General features: G+C 42.5%; 1 protein-coding gene and 1 long non-coding RNA gene across 5 annotated transcripts in view; both read right to left on the bottom strand.

Annotated features, from left to right (window-relative positions):
* Window positions 1–7,313, bottom strand: part of ABL2 (ABL proto-oncogene 2, non-receptor tyrosine kinase) — a 112,711-nt gene extending 105,398 nt beyond the window's left edge. For 2 of the 4 annotated variants that reach the window (XM_040446643.1, XM_040446645.1), the window contains exon 1: window positions 6,899–7,313. In XM_040446643.1, the coding sequence (XP_040302577.1) occupies window positions 6,899–7,055 (157 nt within the window). In that variant the 5' untranslated portion in view covers window positions 7,056–7,313. The remainder of the gene's footprint in view (window positions 1–6,898) is intronic. The other 2 variants (XM_040446647.1, XM_040446649.1) reach the window with 1 other exon arrangement.
* A 509-nt stretch (window positions 7,314–7,822) lies between these two features.
* LOC121011878 (uncharacterized) lies at window positions 7,823–19,459 on the bottom strand. The gene is made up of 2 exons (XR_005781817.1): window positions 19,277–19,459; window positions 7,823–8,076 (listed from the first exon to the last, which is right to left on the bottom strand). It is a non-coding gene; the product is annotated as an uncharacterized LOC121011878 (long non-coding RNA).
* Between the last annotated feature and the right edge of the window lie 1,175 nt (window positions 19,460–20,634).

The raw sequence follows: 20,634 nt of genomic DNA, 5'->3' as shown, positions 1-20,634 counted from the left end.
CCCCACAATCTCCCCCTTTGTTCCTCTCTCAAAATCCTCTATAATACACAAAAAACAGGGGGGGGGGGAGGAACTTACAGAGAGAACACAGAGACTTAAGATATAAATGGTAAGACAATTCTATACTTTAGCATACCCTCAAGATGACAAGAGCAAAAAAAAAAAAAAAAGACAAGAGCAGTGTTTTACATGGGTTACAAAACAAACATTTTCACACACAACTCATATAATCTCTACAACCATCTCCAGGTAAATAACCCCACTGCTACTTATTGAGTACTCAGTACATAATTTTATAGATTGGGAGCTGTAAACACTTTACTAATGTCAGACATAAAACTAATCCAATTCTAAAACACATGTTCTCTAAATCTCTACACTAGAACAAAGATTTGGAGGCAAAAGCTTGAGTTTCAATCCCATAACTTCACTGCTACTTGACCTTAGGAAGTCATTTAATTCTTTTAACTCTTCATCATCTGTAAAATGGGAAGATCAATACCTGCTCCCACCTATTTCAGAGTAGCTGTAAAGTTCAAATGAGATAAAGGACATAAAATGTCTTCATAAACTCTAAAACTAGGCAAATATAATTATCATCATTCCCGATTAAAGAATGAACATGAGGAAAAAAAAAAACAAAACACTGAAAGGAGGTTAGAGGGGGCAAGACGCTGGTTTTTCTGTTGTTTGGCTTTTGCCTTCTTTTTAAGTATGCTGAAGACGTTTAAGAAGGAACTTCAGACTGGGGAGCCTGGTGGCTCACTCGGTTAAGCATCTGACTTCAGCTCAGGTCATGATCCCGTAGTTTGTGAGTTTGAGCCCCAGGTCGGGCTCTGTACTGACAACTCAGAGCCTGGAGCCTGCTTCAGGTTCTGTCTCTGTCTCTCTCTACCAGCCCTGCTTGTGTCCTTTTTCTTTCAAAAACAAATTTAAAAAATAAATAAAATAAGGAACTTCAGACTTCATAATTTACCTGGGAACTTACTGTCAATTGGGCTGTGAGAAGAGAATCTGTACCACAACTTATTTTGTCATTTTGCTATAGGCAGAGTCACAGTTATGCATCTATAACTTCTGCAGATTTGGAGATTAACAAAAATATAACAGTTTATTTCTTTTGAAAAGTTTAGTTCCCTTAAGAATCAGTGGCCACAACATGGCACCTGGCTGGCTCAGTCAGAAGAGCATGCAACTCTTTTTTCAAAATGTTTATTTATTTTGAGAGAGAGAGGGCAAGTCAGGGTGAGGCAGAAAAAGAATCCCAAAGTGCAGAGCTCAAGGCTAGGCTCAACCTCAGGAACCAGGAGATCATGACCAGAGCCAAAATCAAGAGTCAGATGCTTGCTTAATTAACCAAATGAGCCACCCAGGCACCTGGAGCATGCAACTCTTTATCTGAGAGTCATGACTTTGAGCCCCAGGAGGAGTATAGAGATTACTTAAAAAAAAAAAAAAAAAAAAAAAAAAAAATCAGTGACCCCCCCCCCCCCACCACACACATACACAAGCAATCAGTGACTAGGCCACTATAATTAAAATTCCCTTTTAACAGCCCTCCTATTCTTTCTACAGTATCATTTTCAACCTGGGGTGCCTAATCTTTCATTCTGCAAACATTAAAACATGAAGTACAGATCCAAAATAAATAAGCAAATCAGCTCACTTAAACTGATGAGTTTAAGGAAAAATTTTTATTATTCAAAATGTCACAATTTAAGGTTAATTTTTAATAGTATTTTCAGCAAATGAGAAAAGTAAAGCTGAAGTGAAATCCTCAATTATTGCAAGGTCTGTCAGATATTAAAAAGACGGTAAGTGGCACAAAAACAGACACTCAGATCAATGGAACAGAATAGAGAACCCAGAAACGGACCCACAAACATACGGCCAACTAATCTTTGACAAAGCAGGAAAGAAAGAATATCCAGTGGAGAAAAGACAGTCTCTTCAGCAAGTGGTGCTGGGAAAACTGGACAGCGACATGCAGAAAAATGAACCTGGACCACTTTCTTACACCATACACAAAAATAAACTCAAAATGGATGAAAGACCTAAACGTAATAAGATAGGAAGCCATCAAAATCCTCAAGGAGAAAAGCAGGCAAAAACCTTTGACCTTGGCCGCGGCAACTTCTTACTCAACATGTCTCCGGAGGCAAGGGAAACCAAAGCAAAAATGAACTATTGGGACCTCATCAAAATAAAAAGCTTCCGCACAGCAAAGGAAACAATCAGCAACACTACAAGGCAACCGACAGAATGGGAGAAGATATTTGCAAACGACCTATCAGATAAAGGGTTAGTATCCAAAATCTATAAAGAACTTTTCAAACTCAACATCCAAAAAACAAATAATCCAGCAAAGAAATGGGCAAAAGACATGAATAGACACTTCTTCAAAGAAGACATCCAGATGGCCAACCGACATATGAAAAAATGCTCCACATCACTCACCATCAGGGAAATACAAATCCAAAACCACAGTGAGCTACCACCTCACCCCTGTCAGAATGGCTAACACTAACAACTCAGGCAACAACAGATGTTGGTGAGGATGCAGAGAAAGAGGATCTCTTTTGCATTGTTGGTGGGAATGCAAGCTAGTGCAGCCAGTCTGGAAAACAGTATGGAGGTTCCTCAAAAAATTAAAAACAGAACTACCCTACGACCCAGCAATTGCACTACTAGGTATTTATCCAAGGGTACAGGGATGCTGTTTCGAAGGGACACATGCACCCAATGTTTATAGCAGCACTATCAACAATAGCCAAAGTATGGAAAGAGCCCAAATGTCCATCGATGGATGAATGGATAAAGAAAATGTGGTATATATATACAATGGAGTATTACTCGGCAATCAAAAACAATGAGATCTTGCCATTTTCAACTACATGGGTGGAATTATGCTAAGCGAAATTAGTCAGAGAAAGACAAATATGACTTCACTCATATGAGGACTTTAGGAGACAAAACAGATGAACATAAGGGAAGGGAAACAAAAATAATATAAAAACAGGGAGGGGGACAAAACATAAGAGACTCTTAAATATGGAGAACAAACAGAGGATTACTGGAGGGGTTGTGGGCTAAATGGGTAAGGGGCATTAAGGAATCTACTCCTGAAATCATCGTTGCACTATATGCTAACTTGGATGTAAATTTAAAAAATAAATGGAGAATATACCAAAAAAAAAAAAAAATACAAGCATCCAACCCCATATCGCTAGTCACAAAACATCAGCTCACCAAAAAGGTCCAATAGCAGAGTTCAGGAAAGTTATAGATCACTCACCCCTTTCACACCAAAAACAGCCCTATTATTTTTATTCCTTCTAAATTATTTTCATAAAAATCACTTTTGACCAGTTATAACAACTTACCCATACATTAACAATAAAAAAAGAAAAAACAATAAAAATACCATTCTCATTTTAAACAAGAAAATATTTCTTCCTACAGAAGAAAAATCATGGACTCCGATTAAGCCATTTCTATAACGTCTGTACATTTTTACTGATTAACTACAAAACAACATTTGATCTACCTTTAAACCTACATGTAAACTCAATAGCCTGCCAGACTTCAACTCCATATATGAAATGATGTGCTAATATCTCGTGAAACTATTTGTATACTCGTTCCAGGATCCAAATTTTTTGTGTAAATGTCAAATGATAGATTGAGGAGCTTTTGAATCAGATTCATTCATTCATTCAATTCAGAATGTGTCATGTATTTCTAAGCAGTTCTTAACTAGGAGCAATTTTACCCCCTGCCCCAGGGGCCATTTAGTAATGTCTGTAAACCTTTCTGGTTGTCCCAACTGGAGGCCAGGGTTGCTACTGGCATCTAGTGAGTAGAGGCCAGTGTGCTGCCAAATGTCTTACAAAGCACATGACAGCCCCCTACAACAAAGAACCATCCACCCCAAAATGTCGACACTGCCAAGGCTGAGAAACTCTGATCTACAGAAAAGTTTATAAACACTGATCTGTCTAGAAACAGTACTCACTTCACCTTTGTTTCCTGTATTATTTGCTAATGACATTCTTTTCATACTAGACTTTGGCAACAACTTACCCTATTCCCATCCTTTCACTTAGCTTCTCACTTCCAAACTTGTCAATAATCATCATCTCAGCCAATTTCAAAACCTTACAGTCTTCGACTCACCCCTATTTTTATAATAGTAATGGCAGCAGCTGACACAAATTTAGCTCTTATCCTGCACTACATATATTAACTAATTTAATCTACATACTATTATTATTAGGTGCTCTTATCCTCATTTTACAAAAGGAGAATCCAAGGCACAAAAACGTTAAATAACTTGCCCAGGGGTCACACATATAATAAGCATCTGAGCCAGGTTTCAAATCCAGGCAGAATGGCCCCAGAGTTAATGCCCTCTATAAATATTCCAAAGTGATCTCTTGTTCATCCTCCATATTGAATCATGAAGTCCTCTAAGTTTTACAAGGGCAGGGACTCTTGTTATGCTCACAGCAAGATCCCCAGAGCCCAGTTACATAATAGGTACTCAAAAAAATTTTTGTTTATTCAATGAATGAAATATCCCTCAGACTTCCCCCCCCCCCCCCCCCCCCATTTCCATTGCCTCCACTTAAGGCCAACTGTTCAGCATTTCACACTTGGGCTTGATGATATATTCTATGAATTAGCCAATCAGGTAAACTGATATTAACTCCTCTGCCACATTTTCCATTACCCAGGCCCAATCAAATATATTCAAAGCTTTCTTCCCACTGCTTCAATTAGAATCATAAAATCTTAGAGTCAGAAGGTACCTTAGCAATCATCCAATCCAACATCTTGCAGATAGAGAACCCCAAAGATGATAAGTGACTAAATCACACAGCCAGGTGGAGCCAGGGCCAGAATTTGATTCTTGCCATTTTTGCTCTAAGATTTACTCCTGGAGGACTTGCTTCACTCCAAACAGGTGTCTCCTCACTATCCCATCAGCAAATTATGTTAATTCCCATTGTTCATGCTCAAGTCTTTTCTCCTGCCCAGCCTGTCCTTTTTTTCTTGATCCATAGATCCAAGTCCTACCCATCCTTCAAAATCTCTTCCCATTCCATTCTTCATGACATTCCTCCGTCTCTGAAAAGTTTCTGTCCTCAGTAAGATGCTAGAGGAAGAGAATCACTGCTGCCCTACTGGGCCAAGTTTAACGCCTACTAACACTTCCCACAAAGTGAGGCTACTTGAATGATCTTCCTTGAAAACTATTCATCCATTCTTTCCTCCTGTGTTTTAGAAAGTGATTTCAATAAAAACTAACTCATATATAGCACTTTCATAAAAATGTTCATATACCTGGAGAGAAGATGACTCACATCTTTCATAGTAGACATGTAACACTTGAATGGCCCAAAATAATTTATATCTCCTCCACTGAGAAACAACTCAGCATGCTCACAAAGTCCAAACCCAGAGCTCTGTGATACAACTCAGCTAGCAGCCACAGCTCCCCAGGTTCATCTCTTTTCTTTGCATAATGCTATGCATACAATCATTATTTCCTCCAAAACTCCATTTCTAACAGTCATACTTCCTTTCCTTCCTTCTCCTCCCTATATTGTTCAATTTAGACACCCTGTATCTTTTATCCTTTATTATTTTCTATATGCCTCCTTAGTGAAATTCCAACCTCTCATCCAACCTCAACTATGCAGTCCTTGTCACATCTATCCATGTGACATCTATCTCTTCAGCCTAAGGTCTTGTGATATCTCATGATAACCCATGAAGCTCAATTGTTTTTCCCCCTTCGCCACTCTTCCTTCCTCTAGAAAAGTGGTCTCAAAAGTGGTGTGGGTGTAGCTCAGAGGAAGTGCAAATGGATCCAGTGGGCTGCAGGGTAGAAAAATATCAGAATTCTCATTATACTTGTTTTTTCATCTCATCCTTTCTTAAATTCTATTTCTGTGGGCATTTACAAGTTACATAACATATCGGCACAGCAGAACAAGTACATATATAATTAACAGATACATAAGTTCCTGGAGTATATGCTCTTTTACTGATAAGAGGGTATGATCAAAAGAGTTGGGAGACAACCATTCTAAAAATACCTGGATAATGAGGCCAAAGCAATAGGTTCCAGAATAGCGCAGGATACATGTTACACATGTGCATATGAACAAGGAAGAAAACTCTTGTTCACATCCAAAGTCCTAACCATGACCACCAACCTCTAACCCCTACCAGCTTCTCAGAAGTGTATCCTACTAAAAAAAAAAAAAGCAGAACATAGGACGGTCTAGCAAAGCCCTTCCTGTGCAGTTTGGGGCGGGGGTGGGGAGGGTGGGAACGTCAAAAGTACTGAGACACTACCCTTATCTTTGCCACGGAATAGTATTTTAGGTCACAGCTCACTATTCTGACACTGCTCTTAGTCTGACTTATACGTACATACACACTTTATACGCCACTATCTCCGGAGATTCAGTTCCTATTTCCAAATCCCTTGAGGCACAACCCGTTCCCTTCGCTAACGACCGAGTTACACTAACACCTACTGGATCGAGCCCACACCTCCCAGCATCCTTCCCTCCCCTGGGGATACTATCCACCGTCTTCACCGAGCCACACAGTGTCCCAAGATACAGCACAATCCATCCACGGTCCCTAAGACCACTTCTCTTTCCTTCTCCGCCCCCAGGAGCTGCCAGCCAGGCTGGAGACGGGAGGGGGGGAGGGGTGTGACTCGCCTCCCGTGACTGGCCCAGATGGCAGCGGATTCCGCCCCCAGTCTCAGGCACCCCGCCACCCCTCGACCCCCTAGAGCTGCCTGTCTGCCTCCCACCCCGCCCCAACCCCACCCCCAGCCTCCCCCACGCCCTCACGCCGGCTCCCGGACACTCACCATGCTGGGTGAAGATATTGAAGCCGGCCTCTGTGGTGCGCCCCGCCAGGTCCCGCCTGCGGCCGGAGGGCCTGGCTGCACTGCTGCCCCGGATCCCGCGAGGCTGCGGCTGCTGAAGCCCCGGAGCCTCCCCGACGCGGCCCACCTGCTGCCCCATCCCTGCGCTCGCGTACTCCCGCGCCCCCGCCGACCCCAGGTCACATTCCTCCTCGGCTCCGGCCTCAGGCTCCCGGCGCTGCTCCGGCCTCTCCTTCCCAGACCAGGCCCCGGCCCCGAGCGGTCGGGCCGCCGGCGGCTCCGCACGCGGACTCCTCACAGCAGCCGCTGCGCTGCCTCTGGGCGACTCACAGATTCTCCTCCCTCCTCCTCCCGCGGCTCCGCGCCCCCAACGCCGCCGCCGCCGCCGCCATCTTTAAACCACCGAGCACTGGGAGAGCGTGGGACAGAGCGTCTCCCGCCCCCAGCCCGACCAGTCACCTCCGCTACTCGGAGGGAGGGCTTCCCGGCGGCCCCCCCCCGCCCCCCCCCCCCCCCCCTCCTCACGGGGTGGGTCCCCCCAGCGCCCACCTCGTTGGCACGTCCACAGCCCCTTCGGGTCTTTTGGTCGGCCTCCGCGCCACCTGGGCCTCCCAGGTCTGAATCCGCCTTAGCGATCCCTCCCACGTTCGGCTCTACATGCTACCTCCTTTGGGGGATGGACGTAAAGCCATCCCTGTCCCACCTCCACCTGTCATATCAGTTGCGGTGAGCGCCCCAGGTGCATGGCTCTTTAGCAGGCACAGTCGGGACAGAAACGCACGAGGCTTTTGCTGCTTGCCATCCAGGTGAGGCTCCCTAAAACGCCCAGGAGATTCCCTTTCAACACCATTGTCAGCAGCAGGCCTAGAGTCTAAGATTATACAAAATTTACGTGAAGATACTAAAAAAGGTACATTATTATTTTATTGTAGTCTTTTGAAATTATTTCATGATGTTAAGTTGCACTCGCCTCGGTTGTCTGCACTTTGAAGTCTCACTGGAGAAGCAGTTGTGGCCCCACTCCTCATATTACCATGAATTCCTCTTGAGCTCCTTTACCGTCTAACCACATGTGTGTTCCTGTTACCCTTACAATGCTTGACAGTAAAGCTAATCTTCCCACCGGTATGCTTTATATACCGTGCACGTGGTCAGGTCTCCTTTTGATGACAAAGGGGGGAAAAATGTTTCTCTTTGACCCTGTTTCTGAGTCAGAACTTACTCATCATTAGCTTATATTGTCTAAAGAGGGTGACGCAAGGCAGCAGTGTTTTTTATCCATGCACACACATACATATGTATAAATATCCACTAATCATTCTGCCCCTGCACATTCTTACATCTTAATATTGATCCAGTGTTTTAAATTCTCAAAGAAGTTGATAACTATCCTCTTACCATTCCCTTCACTTCCTTATTTCCTTGATAAAAAGTATCAGTTACTGCAGGTACCACCCTGAAATTTTTCTTAAAATGAAAACAGGATGGGAGGCATTGCAAAGAAGCAACAGAACAACCACTGGGAAGATAGGTTTGGAGGGAAAGGTGGATGCAGCTTTCCTTAGTGCATCTTTCGGAGAACCAGGATGACCTTAGATGAACCATCCCCTGACACTGATACCACTAGGAAAGCAGTATGGAATTATCCCATTGCCATCCAGGGTGTAACCAGAAATAACTGAAATTGCTCCCCTAAATGGGAACAGAAGCACTATGCTTTGGCACTGGATAGAATGTGAATTTTCCATTTGTATCAAAGTTTTCCTGTGTTGAAAATACTTTTTTTTTCTTTTAATTCCCAAAGTGTTTGCAACTACAGGGGGAAAAAATCATTGACACAGGATAAAGGTTATCATAGAGTAGAGTTTGGTTTGTTTGGATTTTGCTTTCTGAGAGAATTTTAATTTGAGGATAATGGCATGGCCTCTCTGCTAATTCATGCATGTTCCATAATAGATGAGTACAGTATAGTACAGTGGTTAAGGGCAGGGACTCTGAAGCCAGACTGAGTTCAAAACTGGACTCTGATACTTATTAATTATTTAATCTTGGGCAAATACTTCACCTTTTGTGCACCAGTTCCTCATCGGTGAAGTGATGATAACAATAATACCTATCTTACAGGGATGTGGTTAGAATTAAATTGGTTGACCTAAAACACTTAAAACAGTATTTGACATTTATTGTCATATAAGCGTTTACTATTTGTACAAAAAAAAAATGAATGTTTTCAGAAGTCCATAAGATTTTCCCAAACCTAATTTTTTCAAGTTGTATAACTTAGGCTATGAAACAAATTCTACAGTGTTTGTTCAGATGAGCCCCCCCACACCCCCACTTGCCACCAGCCACAAAAACACACACAAACCCCTCCCCAAAAAGCATGTAGAATCATATATCACTGTATTAGTCATTCCTACGTGGTTTTGCACATGTGCACTGTTATGTAATACCTTTGTTTTGCATATGAAGATTCCTCTACCATTGATTCTTAAGATCCTACCTAAAGTATCCTGTAAGTGGAGACTTAGGATATGTGCATTTATTTTGTGGATAGTTGCCTTTCTTTAATTTTCAAAGCGAAATGGGAATTTTAAGAATGCGGGATGGTGATAAGACGAGGGAGAAACCTAGTTCATCAGGTGTGGGAAATTTTTTCATCTCAATATAACAAAAGCCAAGTGACTTGACTGACAATTACATTTAAACATTTAAAACATTTGTGGACTGCCTGGGTAGCTCAGTCGGTTGAGCCATGACTTCCGCTCGGGTCATGATCTCACTGTTTGTGGGTTTGAGCCCTGCATCGGGCTCTGTGCTGACCGCTCAGAGCCTGGAGCCTGCTTTGGAGTCTGGCTCTCCCTCTGTCTCTACGCCTCTCCCGCTCACTCTCTGTCTCTCTCAAAAATAAATAAACACTAAAAAACATTTTTTTAAACATTAAAAACAATCCCAAGTAGTACTGTAGTACCGTCTCAAACCCAACTGAGGGCAGCTGGGAGCTCCAGGTGGGGGCAATAACCAGGTGAAAAAAAGCAGCAGGGCTGGTACATAGTAGCACAGGGCCAGCCTCAACCAGCCAATAGCCAGGGGCTGGCACGAAAGATCAGACAGACATATCACCAAGGCACACCGAAGACAGATGCTTATCATCTTTACCTTCCCTGTAATAGGAGCAATACCACTATTTCCAGAAGCAAGGGACTCGGGAGCAACGCTTCACTGATCCCGGTCTTTACCAGTCTGCATTTCCAGGCCATTGCCACATTCTCACATTGTCTTTCATATCTACTTCTTTCTCTACATCTGTATGAACGCGGTGTTCCTTTCGACTCCGGTCATGTCTGCTGGATTCTCCTGCTGTTAGCCTTTCTTGCCTGGCTTCCTCACCTTCAGCACCAAGCAACTCACTAAAACAAAAACGTTTCTTCCTCTCATCACTTTGCCGACTGTGCTTCCCGCTCCCCTTCATTGTGTACAATGTTAACGTTTTTCACCTAATGTTTCAAAATTATTTTTCCAGGACACCCTGGATTATAATTGCTTAATGGGCATCATCTCTTGTTCCTCAAACCCCCACCACTCCTATCGTAGGCATGTATGTTTTATCCAATTAGCCTAACTCGCGGTGTATTCTTTCTTAGCTATGACTTTTGCAATAATCATATTCTCCCCAATATGGCTCCCAAGTGTCACCTCTTACAGTACTCAGGACTACTCAGATCCTGCCTCCTTCATAAGAGAATCTCACACTCATCCACAGAGACTTAGCAGTTTCCCTGGACCCTTCGCAGTCCCTACCTAAAACAACCACAGCTGGTAACAATTCTTTGCCTATAACATTCAATTGCCTTCCTCTAAGGTAATCAGAAGGGGGTGGGGGTGGGGGGGTGGGGGCGGGTGTTGCAATGCTCCGCTGATCCCTGTGTTTACCAGTGTGCATTTCCAGGCTGATAAATGTGTTTAATTTTGACATGTGGCTCAGCATCACAGGGTTTGGGAAAGAACCTTAGAAGTCACCTGGGCTAATCTGGAATTCCCTCTACAATAACTCCAGTGAGGGAACTCATTGATTTTGAGGAGTTCTAGTTGTTGCAAAGTTCATCCGAAAGTTAAACTGACACATGCCTCCTTGAACTTCTACCTGTTTCACCCCGGTCCTAATTCTACACAGTAGCTGAACAGAATAAATCTTTCTTCTTCTACATAACCGCCCTTCAAATATTTGAGAGCTGTCACGTTTCCCCCAATTTTTCTTTTACCACTTGTGTACATGTATATGCTTTTATAGTTATGTTTATCTCTATTGGTTTTATCTACCTGGGCGGAAAATGTTTATGTAGATAAAGTGGAAGAAAAAAAATGTCATTTTATATGTAGCATTTTTTTCCTTTTTTCCCCCAGCTTTATTGAGATGTAATTGACATACAACATACTTTAAGTTGTACAAGGTGTTGATTTGAGACACGTATATTGCAGAATGATTACCAACATAGATTTAGTTAACACTTCCATCAAGTCACACGATAACCATTTCTTTTTTGTGTTGAGAACATTTAAGATCTACTCTTTCAGCAACTTTGAAGTATATAGAACAGTAGTATTAGGTATAATCACCATGCTATGTATTAGATCCCCAGAGCTTATCCCCAAACTAGATATGTACCTTTGGTCAAACATCTCCCCATTTTCCCCACCCCTGCCCCTGCTAACCACCATTCTAGACTATTTCTTTTTTTTTCTTTTTAAGTTTATTTATTTATTTTGAAAAAGAGAGCAAGCAGGGAAGGGGCAGAGAGAAGGGAGAGAGAGAGAGAGAGAGAGAGAGAGAGAGAGAGAGAGAGAGAGAGAGAATGAGAATCCCAAGCAGGCTCTGCACTGTCAGCACAGAGCCTGATGTGGGACTTGAGCTCACAAACCGTGAGATCATGATCTGAGCCAAAACCAAGTGTAGGACACTTAACCGACTGAGCCACCCAGGTGCACCTCTCATCTCTGTTTCTGTGAGTTTGGCTTTTTTAGATTTCACATTTAAGTGACATACAATATTTGTCTTTCTCTGTCTGACTTATTTCACTTTAACAATGCCCTCAAGAAAATAATAATAATAATAATAATAATAATTCCCTCAGGTCAATTTATGTTGTTGCAGATGGCAGGATTTTATTCTTTCTCATGGCTGAATAATATTCGTGTGTGTGTATGTGTGTGTCATATCTTTACCCATTATTTTTAAGCTGTATGTGCACACAGTACTTTGGATTTGTTTATGTGTGGTTTGTCTCTGCCTCATTCTTGTATTAAATTTTTAAAGGGCTATAGAGTGCCAAATACAGTTCCATTTATAGATCCACACTTTAAGAGTTTTTTTGGATGATGATGAAGAGGAGGAGTATTCTTATCTAGATGGGATAAAGTCATTCTCTTTGAAGATAAGGAGTTGGATTAAATGACCTCTTGGGTTTTTTTAGCCCCAAGGGTCTATGATTCAATGTTTCTTTGATTAAAAAACTTTATAAATTATTAAGAAACTATTTCAAACAATTAGCAAAGTGCTATATAAATGTTATGAGAAGCAATAATAACATCCATTCGTTGTAAATTAATATATTAGTATTTACTCCTTTTCTGTGGTAATAATGAAATCACTGACTAAGCAATCCACTTAACATGTAGCCTATCAGTAACTATAGTGTAGAGAAATTGAGCCTGGTTTAGAATTCACGTGTACTGGGGTTGTTTCCATTGCATAATATACCCGCCCCCCCCCCCCAAACCTACTACTTAAAACAATAGTCATTTACTACTTCTTGCAATTCTATGGCTTGCTGGACAGTTCTGCTCCTGATGGCACCTAGGCTCACTCATGTGACAGAGGGAGGGGCAGCTGAGCTGGAAGGTTCACAATGGCCTCATTCACATATCTGGCAGTTGGTGCTGTCGTCCGTTAGTGTCTCTGTTCTCCTCCGTGCAGCCTTTTGTGGGCTGAACTATGTCCTCCCCCAACTTCATATGTTGAAGCTCATGGCTGTATTCAAAGGTATGATCTTTAAAGAGGTGATTAGGTTAAAATGAGGTTATTAGCATGAACCCTATTCTGACACGACCTTATAAGGTGTCCTTATAAGAAGAGAAAGTTTGGACAAAAACCACACAGAGGAAGATCATGTGAAGACATAGGGAGAAGACAGCCATCTACAAACCAAGGACCCAACCTTGCTGATACCTTGATTTCATATTTCCAGCCTTCCATACCTTAGGGAAATTAACATCTGTTGTTTAACTCACCCAGTCTTCTGTACTTTGTTATGGCAACACTAGCAAACTAATACAATCTAATCTATTGGAGAATAAGAGATGTATTCAACACGCCACAGCCAGGTGACTTACACAACAGAAATTCATTTGCTCACAGTTCTTGAGGCTAGAACTCCAAGGTCACAGTGTCAGCAGGGTTGAATCTTTCTGAAGGCTGTGAGGAAGAATCTGTTCTCTGCCTCTCTCCTAGCCTCTGGCGGTTTGCTGGTAATCTTTGGTGTTTCATCATCCCAGTTCTGCCTGCAACTTCGCGAGGTGTTCTTTCTGTGTGTGTCTACATCTACATTTCCCCCCTTTTTAAGGATGTGAGTCATATTGGGCTAGGGCCTACCCTAATGACCTAATTTTAACCTGATTACCTCCCTAAAAACCCTGTTTCCAAATAAGTTCATATTCTGAGGTACTGGGAATTAAGACTTCAACTTAAGGACCGTGGGAAACATTCAACCCATAATGTTGAACTTCCTCATGGCACGGTGGTCTCAAGATTTTAAGACAGCAAGAGTAGAAGGGGCAAGATCTCTTGAGGCTGAGGCTCCAAGACTCACAGCATCATTTCCACCGCATTTCATATGAGGTTAATAATAACATCAGTGGGGCGCCTGGGTGGCTCAGTCAGTTAAGCGTCCAACTTCGGCTCAGGTCATGATCTCACGGTCCGTGAGTTCAAGCCCCGCGTCGGGCTCTGGGCTGACAGCTCAGAGCCTGGAGCCTGTTTCAGATTCTGTGTCTCCCTCTCTCTCTGACCCTCCCCCATTCATGCTGTCTCTCCCTGTCTCAAAAATAAATAAACATTAAAAAAAAATTAAAAAAAATAATATCTACTCTCAAGGGTTGTATGAGGAGTTAGTTAATACATGTGAAGCTCTTAGAACAGCCATAAGAGATTGGTCTAGGGGTGGCCAGATGACCCAAGTTTGACAAATTACAGTCCTTCCCTCCCTAAACATTTTGGCATTGATATTGAGAGGGGCCAGCCCCTCTTCAAGAACTCAGACCATGAGATGTAGAGAAGAAAATCTTTCGGCAGCCATGTTTCCCCTCATTTGGAGTAGAGAAAAAGGGGGAACTGGTATGCAGGGAGAAAACCAAGTATTTATATTTGCGATCTATTTTTTGCTTCAGCTAGCTGGAGCTGACTTTCATAATCCTTACTGATACAATCGATACAATCAATGTAAATGCTCTGCTATAACCATGTTTACTTAATGCAAATTACTCATGCATGACCGGTAACTTGGAGAAGGTTATCAGTAGAGCAAATAAGCTGTGCAACCTCATTCGGACCTTTCCCAGCATGTTAAATGTTTTGAAGTGATCAGAATAACCTTCCTCACAGTTAAAGAGAAAGCTTTACCAATAAATGAACACTTAAAAAAAAACACCCTGAAAATCCCGCAGTCTTTTATTGTAACTATAAGTACCTTTCTTTGAAAATGCTTTCCTTTAGTGAGCAAGTGACTAGTGGCTTCAAGAACTGGTATATTTCCCACCGAGCTACCTAGAAAAGCTTCAAGAGCTGATGAAGGGACAGCAAAGACATTTTCCTAGGTTTTCCTTAAGAGGATTTGCCAGACCTTCCTCAGCTTCCTTGCTTCTTCTCTCACTTCATCACTATGTCTCTTGAGACTGCTCTCTGCAAAAGAAGTAAGCTGAATTTATTTCTCAATGTTCCTTCCCTCTGCTTAAAATGCCTTTCCCTTTTCAGGTTGCCTGGCTAATTCCTACTTAGCTTTTAGCCTTAGTCCTTGGGAGGACTTCCCAACACCTAGCCTAGGTTAGATTGCAGAGCTCTGTGCTTCCATAGCAACTCATTATCCCCTACCGATGTCCCACATTCCTGTAATTCCTTGTTGAGTATCTGTCTTCCTCACTAGATTCTAAGCTCTATGAGGGCAGGGCTAGGGTCTCTGTCATTCACCAGTGTAACGCCAGCAATGAATACAATGTCTAGCATGCGCGAAGTGCTCATTAAATATTTATTAAATAATATAGAACATTAGGAATCTCTACTTTCTACCTTTCCTACAAATAATTTTTCAAATATATTTCTTTTGCAAATTTAAGTGGAAAGCGATCACAGTAATAAATTCTCATTTTAGGAGATTTCAAAAATGCAGAAAATTACCCAGAGGAATGATAATGTTGTCTATAATCTCAACCATTCAGCCATAAATATTTCTGGTGGTTTGCCTCTCAGTTTTTTTCTTTTATGCATATATACGCATGCATTTATTTGAGTTTTTGTTATTAAAAAAAATATTACACAACTTACTCTGTCTTAAGAATTAAAGTAACATAAGACATAGATCAGAAAGTGAAAGTTGTCCTTTAACTCTCCTCCCAATTGTTAAAAGTGATGATTTGATGATATATGTATATATTGTGAAATGATTGGCACAGTAAGTTAACACATCTGTCACCTCACATAGGTCCGTGGCTGGGGGAGGGGTGTGTGTGTTCCTTTTTTAAAAGCAACATTGGGGCTCCTGGGTGGCTCAGTCAGTTGGGCATCCGACTTCAGGTCAGGTCATGATCTTGCAGTTTGTGAGTTCAAGTCCGGAATCTGCTGCGGATTCTGTTTCTCCCTCTCTCTCTCTCTCTCTCTCTCTCTCTCTCTCTCTCTTTGCCCCTCCCCTGCTCACACTCTGTCCTCTCTCTCAAAAGTAATAATGATAGTAATAATTTTACAAATTAAAAAAAAAATTCAAGATGGTTGGGGTGCCTGGTTGTCTCAGTCAGTTAAGTGTCCAACTTCGGCTCAGGTCATGATCTCATGGTTCGTGGGTTCGAGCCCTGCGTTAGGCTCTGTGCTGACAGCTCAGAGCCTGGAGCCTGCTTCAGATTCTGTGTCTCCCCCTCTTTCTCTGCTCCTCCCTCGCTAGTGCTCTGTCTCTCTCTGTCTCTCAAAAATGAATTAAAACATTAAAAAAATAAAAAAGAATTTCAAGATGGTCATCCTTAGCAACATAATTCTGGATATGTCTCCTCAGGCAAAGGAAACAAAAGTAAGCATAAACTATTGGGACTACATCAACTACACCAAAATAAAAAGCTTTTCCACAGTGAAAGAAATCATCCACAAAACTAAAAGATAACCTACTGAATGACAGAGGATATTTGCAAATGATATATCTTATATGGGGTTAATATCCAAAATGTATAAGGAACTTCTACAACTCAACTCCAAAATAAGAATCACCACCATCATCATCATCATCTGATTTAAAATGGGCAAAGGACATAAATAGATATTTTTCCAAAGAAGACATACAGATGGCCAGCAGACACATGAAAAAATGCTCAACATCACTCGTCAGGGAAATGCAAATCAAAACCACCCAATGAGTTATCACCTCACACCTGTCGGAATCAAAATGATAAGAAATGACAAGTGTTGGCGAGGATGTGGAGAAAAGGGAACCCTTGCGCCTGTTGATGGGAATGTAAATGGGTGTAGCACTGTGAAAAACAGTGTGGAATTACCTCAAAAAAAATAAAAAAAAAAAAATAGAGGGATGCCCGGTGGCTCAGTCAATTAATGGTCTGACTCTTGTTTTTGGCTCAGGTCGTGATCCCAGGGTCATGGGATTGAGCCCCATGTCAGGCTCTGTGCTGAGCATGGAGACTGCTTGGGATTCTCTCTTTCCCTCTGCCCCTCTCCTCCTCTTGTGCTCTCTCCCTCTCCAAAAATAATTTTTTTTTTTAAATAGAAATACCATGCAATCCAGTAATTCCACTGCTGGGTATTTACCCACAGAAGATGAAAACACTAATTCAAAGAGACATATGCACATTAGCATTATTTACAATAGCCAAGATATGGAAGCAACCTAAGTGTCCATTGATAGATGAATGGATAAAAAAGTGGCAACATGTATGTGTGTGTACACACATAACAGAGAAAGACAAATACTGTATGATTTCACTTATCTGTTGAATCTAAAAAACAAATCAATTGAGCAAACAAGCAAGCAGAAACAGACCCTTATATACAGAGAACAAACTTATGGTTGCCGGAGGGGAAGGGGGTGAGGGAATGGACACAACGGGTGAAGGGGAGTGGGAGGTACAGGCTTCCAGTTATTGAATGAATGAGTCACAGGGATGAAAGGTACAGCACAGGGAATAAGTCAGTGCTATTGTAATAACATTGTATGGTGACTTGTGGTGAGCACGGCATAATGTAGAGTTGTTGAATCAGTATGTTATACACCTGGAACTAATGCAACATTGTCAATTTAAAAAGTCTAAGGGCGCCCGGGGGTGTCTCAGTTGGTTGAACGTCCGACTCTTAGAAAGCAGGAGTTGCAGACTCACCGATGAAGAGGGTCGCTCAATGGATTGCCTTGTTCCTTTGTGACTGCCAAAAAGATGTTGCTAAGTAAACCAGGAAGATCCCGGGCCCTGGAGCCTCTTCCCAGACAGAACCAAAGGAGTCACTGAAGGTTCTTGTTTTTGTCACGAGAAGAAATTCAAGGAAAGACAGGCAGCACAGTAGAAGAGTAACAAGTGGGAAAGTTTATTAAAGCAAAAAATACACCCTCAAGATCTGAGAATGGGTGAGCTCAAGAAGAGAGAGAGCTGTACACCCTGGGGGGTGGGTTTCTATCTTTCATTGACAGTTGTTAACTAGGAGGCAGAATATTTATTATTTGGGTTGGAGGTGAACTTTAGTGCTTTTTCTTTAAATTACAAAATTTTTTTCAACGTTTATTTATTTTTGAGAGACAGAGACAGCACGAGCAGGGGAGGAACAGAGAGAGAGAGAGAGAGGGAGACACAGAATCCAAAGCAGGCTGCAGGCTCCAGGCTCTGAGCTGTCAGCACAGAGCTCAACACGAGGCTTGAACTCATGAACCATGAGATCATGACCTGAGCCAAAGTCGGACACTTAACTGACTGAGCCACTCAGGCACCCCTGGTGCTTTTTCTCTAAATCCAAATTGAATCCAGTATATTAGAAGATAGCCCAAGAGGGAATCCTCTGGGATTGATGAAACTGATCCCATAGTTAATGCCTACAAAATGAGGAGAGTACATTAACTGACTGGGAGTCCGTTACCAAAATCCCCTTCAGCTTCTGAATGGTGTCCCATCAGGAATATTGCCCAAGCTTCCTGGGGCTCAGAGAGAGGCGTCCCTCTTCTCAACTGCTCCGACACCTTTGTACTACCTGGGAAGGGACTCGACCTCCCTCATCTTCCCTCATGCATTCCAGATTACCATAGGAGCTGGTGAATGGACTGAATCGTGGCAGAGATTGGGGCTGTCTCTTTACACTTTGAGGGAGTTGATGTATTTGACGACCCATAACAAAACCCTTTGTAAGCCTCTGTACCTCATAGTAATGGATGGGGCAGAGGTCCCGGCCTTTGTTAAGAAGGGGCAGCTCTTTTATATTGTATTAAGTGTCGTATATCTAAACCAGAAGTGCTTTCAATCTGAGAGCAAGACCAGGAATGCCAAAAATAGCCCACACGGGTAAGGACAAATAAGAGACATGGAAAATGAAGTATGGAGCTCCTATCCAATCCAGCTATCCAATCCAGGCAACTTTCTCCTGAGCTTTGTCCATGATCCAGTCCCAAGGGAGCAGTCCCCCGTTGGGTGAGTGCCCCGACGGGGTAATAGTCCCCCCCCCCCCAGTCACTTTCAGGAAGCACGTTGTCAGACCTATCTTGGATTCTATGTTCATTGAAGGATCACACTGGGTTATTTAGAAGGAAACCTTACATAGGAGTCTTAAGATCAGTGGCTGTCCTAAAGACATATGTGGCCATCCTGTGCCTGACAAGAATATACACGTTTAAAGAACAGTAAAATTAAGGAAAGTCTGATTTCTGAGCCCATTGCTGCTTGGGCCAAGGTAACAGTGGTGTAACCATGTGGCAGGAATCAATCCCTCCCATAGTGTACCCACGGGCAAGAGGTTCTCTCCTGAGCACTCAGGCAAGATATGTCTGAAGGATCATACTATTCAGGACATCTCCAGAAAAGAACAAGTAAGAAATAGAGGCTAAGGAAATAAAAGAGACTTACCAAGTCACACCAAGGCTCTTGGATTCACTCTGTAATCCCCCTGTGGGGTCACCAAAAATGTCTTCAGGTTGTTGAATGCAATGGTCAAGAAAGAATTCTTGAGACGTATGGTGCAACTTAGTACCTCTATTTAAGTAGCAAAGGGCCAGGACCCATGGGTAGAAAGGGCTGCACTTTTGCTCTATGAAGCTGGTGGGTTATATGCTTAGTGCTCATGGGGGAGATGTGCATTTATGATGTGGTCATAAATGTTCCTTCAAATTTCTACTCATAAAACTACTTTTGCAGGGTGCCTGGCTGGCTCAGTAGAGCATGTAGCTCTTGGTCTTGGGGTAATGAGTTCTAGTCCCACACGGGGGGCAGAGATTCCTTTAAATAAACAAACAAACAAATAAATAACTGTGTCCACTGGGGGGGGGGGTGCCTGGGTGGCTCAGTAAGTTGAGCAACAGACTCAATTTCATCTCAGCTTGTGATCCCAGGGGCGAGAGATCGAGGCCTCGTCAAGCCCTGTGTTGAGCCCCGCTTCCAACCCCCCCATTGAGCCGTGCATAGGGCTCTGTGCTGAGTGTGGAGCCTGCTTAGGATTCTCTGTCCCTCTGCCCCTCTCCTCTGCTGGTGCGCGCGCTCTCTCTCTCTCTCTCTCTCTCTCTCTCTCTCTCTATATATATATATATATAAACTACTTTTGAAAGATTTCTCTGGTGCTTATCATTCAGCTCGATATTAACTACAGGTGACACATACAGGCAGTCATGAGACCCTTTAAGAATGTAGCAACCAGCATGTATTTGATCCTTATCGAAACTGCTCAGGCTATAGTTTAGCCTTCTGGGCTAAAGGTGAACATTTTTTTGCTTCCATCCCTCATCATGATTTTCGTGGCTACTAAAGACTGTATATATACTGTATATATAAACACACATATGTATATTGACAGTTTATTAATTAGCTTTTGGTCGGGGATTGAGATATCAGTCTCCAAGGGACATATTTCTAAAAATTTATCATTGCCAGTCTCTGCTTATGTCTCTGATATTTTAGAGATTGCTGCCGGTGCTACAGAGATCAACCTTCCCGGTTTGCTGGGGAATGTCCTGATTCTAGCACTGAAAGTCCCACTTTATGAGAAACCCCTCATGGACACATGAAAAGTCCGGTTGTTCCCCACTCTTGCAGTAGGTTTGGGGAGAGGTGCAAAAGCCATGAGGCAGCCCACAAACGTAGAGGCTGAAAGCAACAGTGTTTTTAGTGTCTAAGGGCTTGGACACAAGTTATCCACTTTCTGGAGCGCTGGTTGCTGTTTTTTCCGTGAGGCTGGTGTTGGCAACCTTGATTAGCTATTCACAGTAACAGAT

Source organism: Herpailurus yagouaroundi, unplaced genomic scaffold, assembly GCF_014898765.1.
Source record: "Herpailurus yagouaroundi ecotype Mexico unplaced genomic scaffold, PumYag 195, whole genome shotgun sequence".
Classification (NCBI taxonomy): Eukaryota; Metazoa; Chordata; class Mammalia; order Carnivora; family Felidae; genus Herpailurus; species Herpailurus yagouaroundi.
The sequence above is the reverse complement of the archived record's forward strand: the minus strand, read 5'-3'. Positions and strand labels throughout refer to the sequence as shown.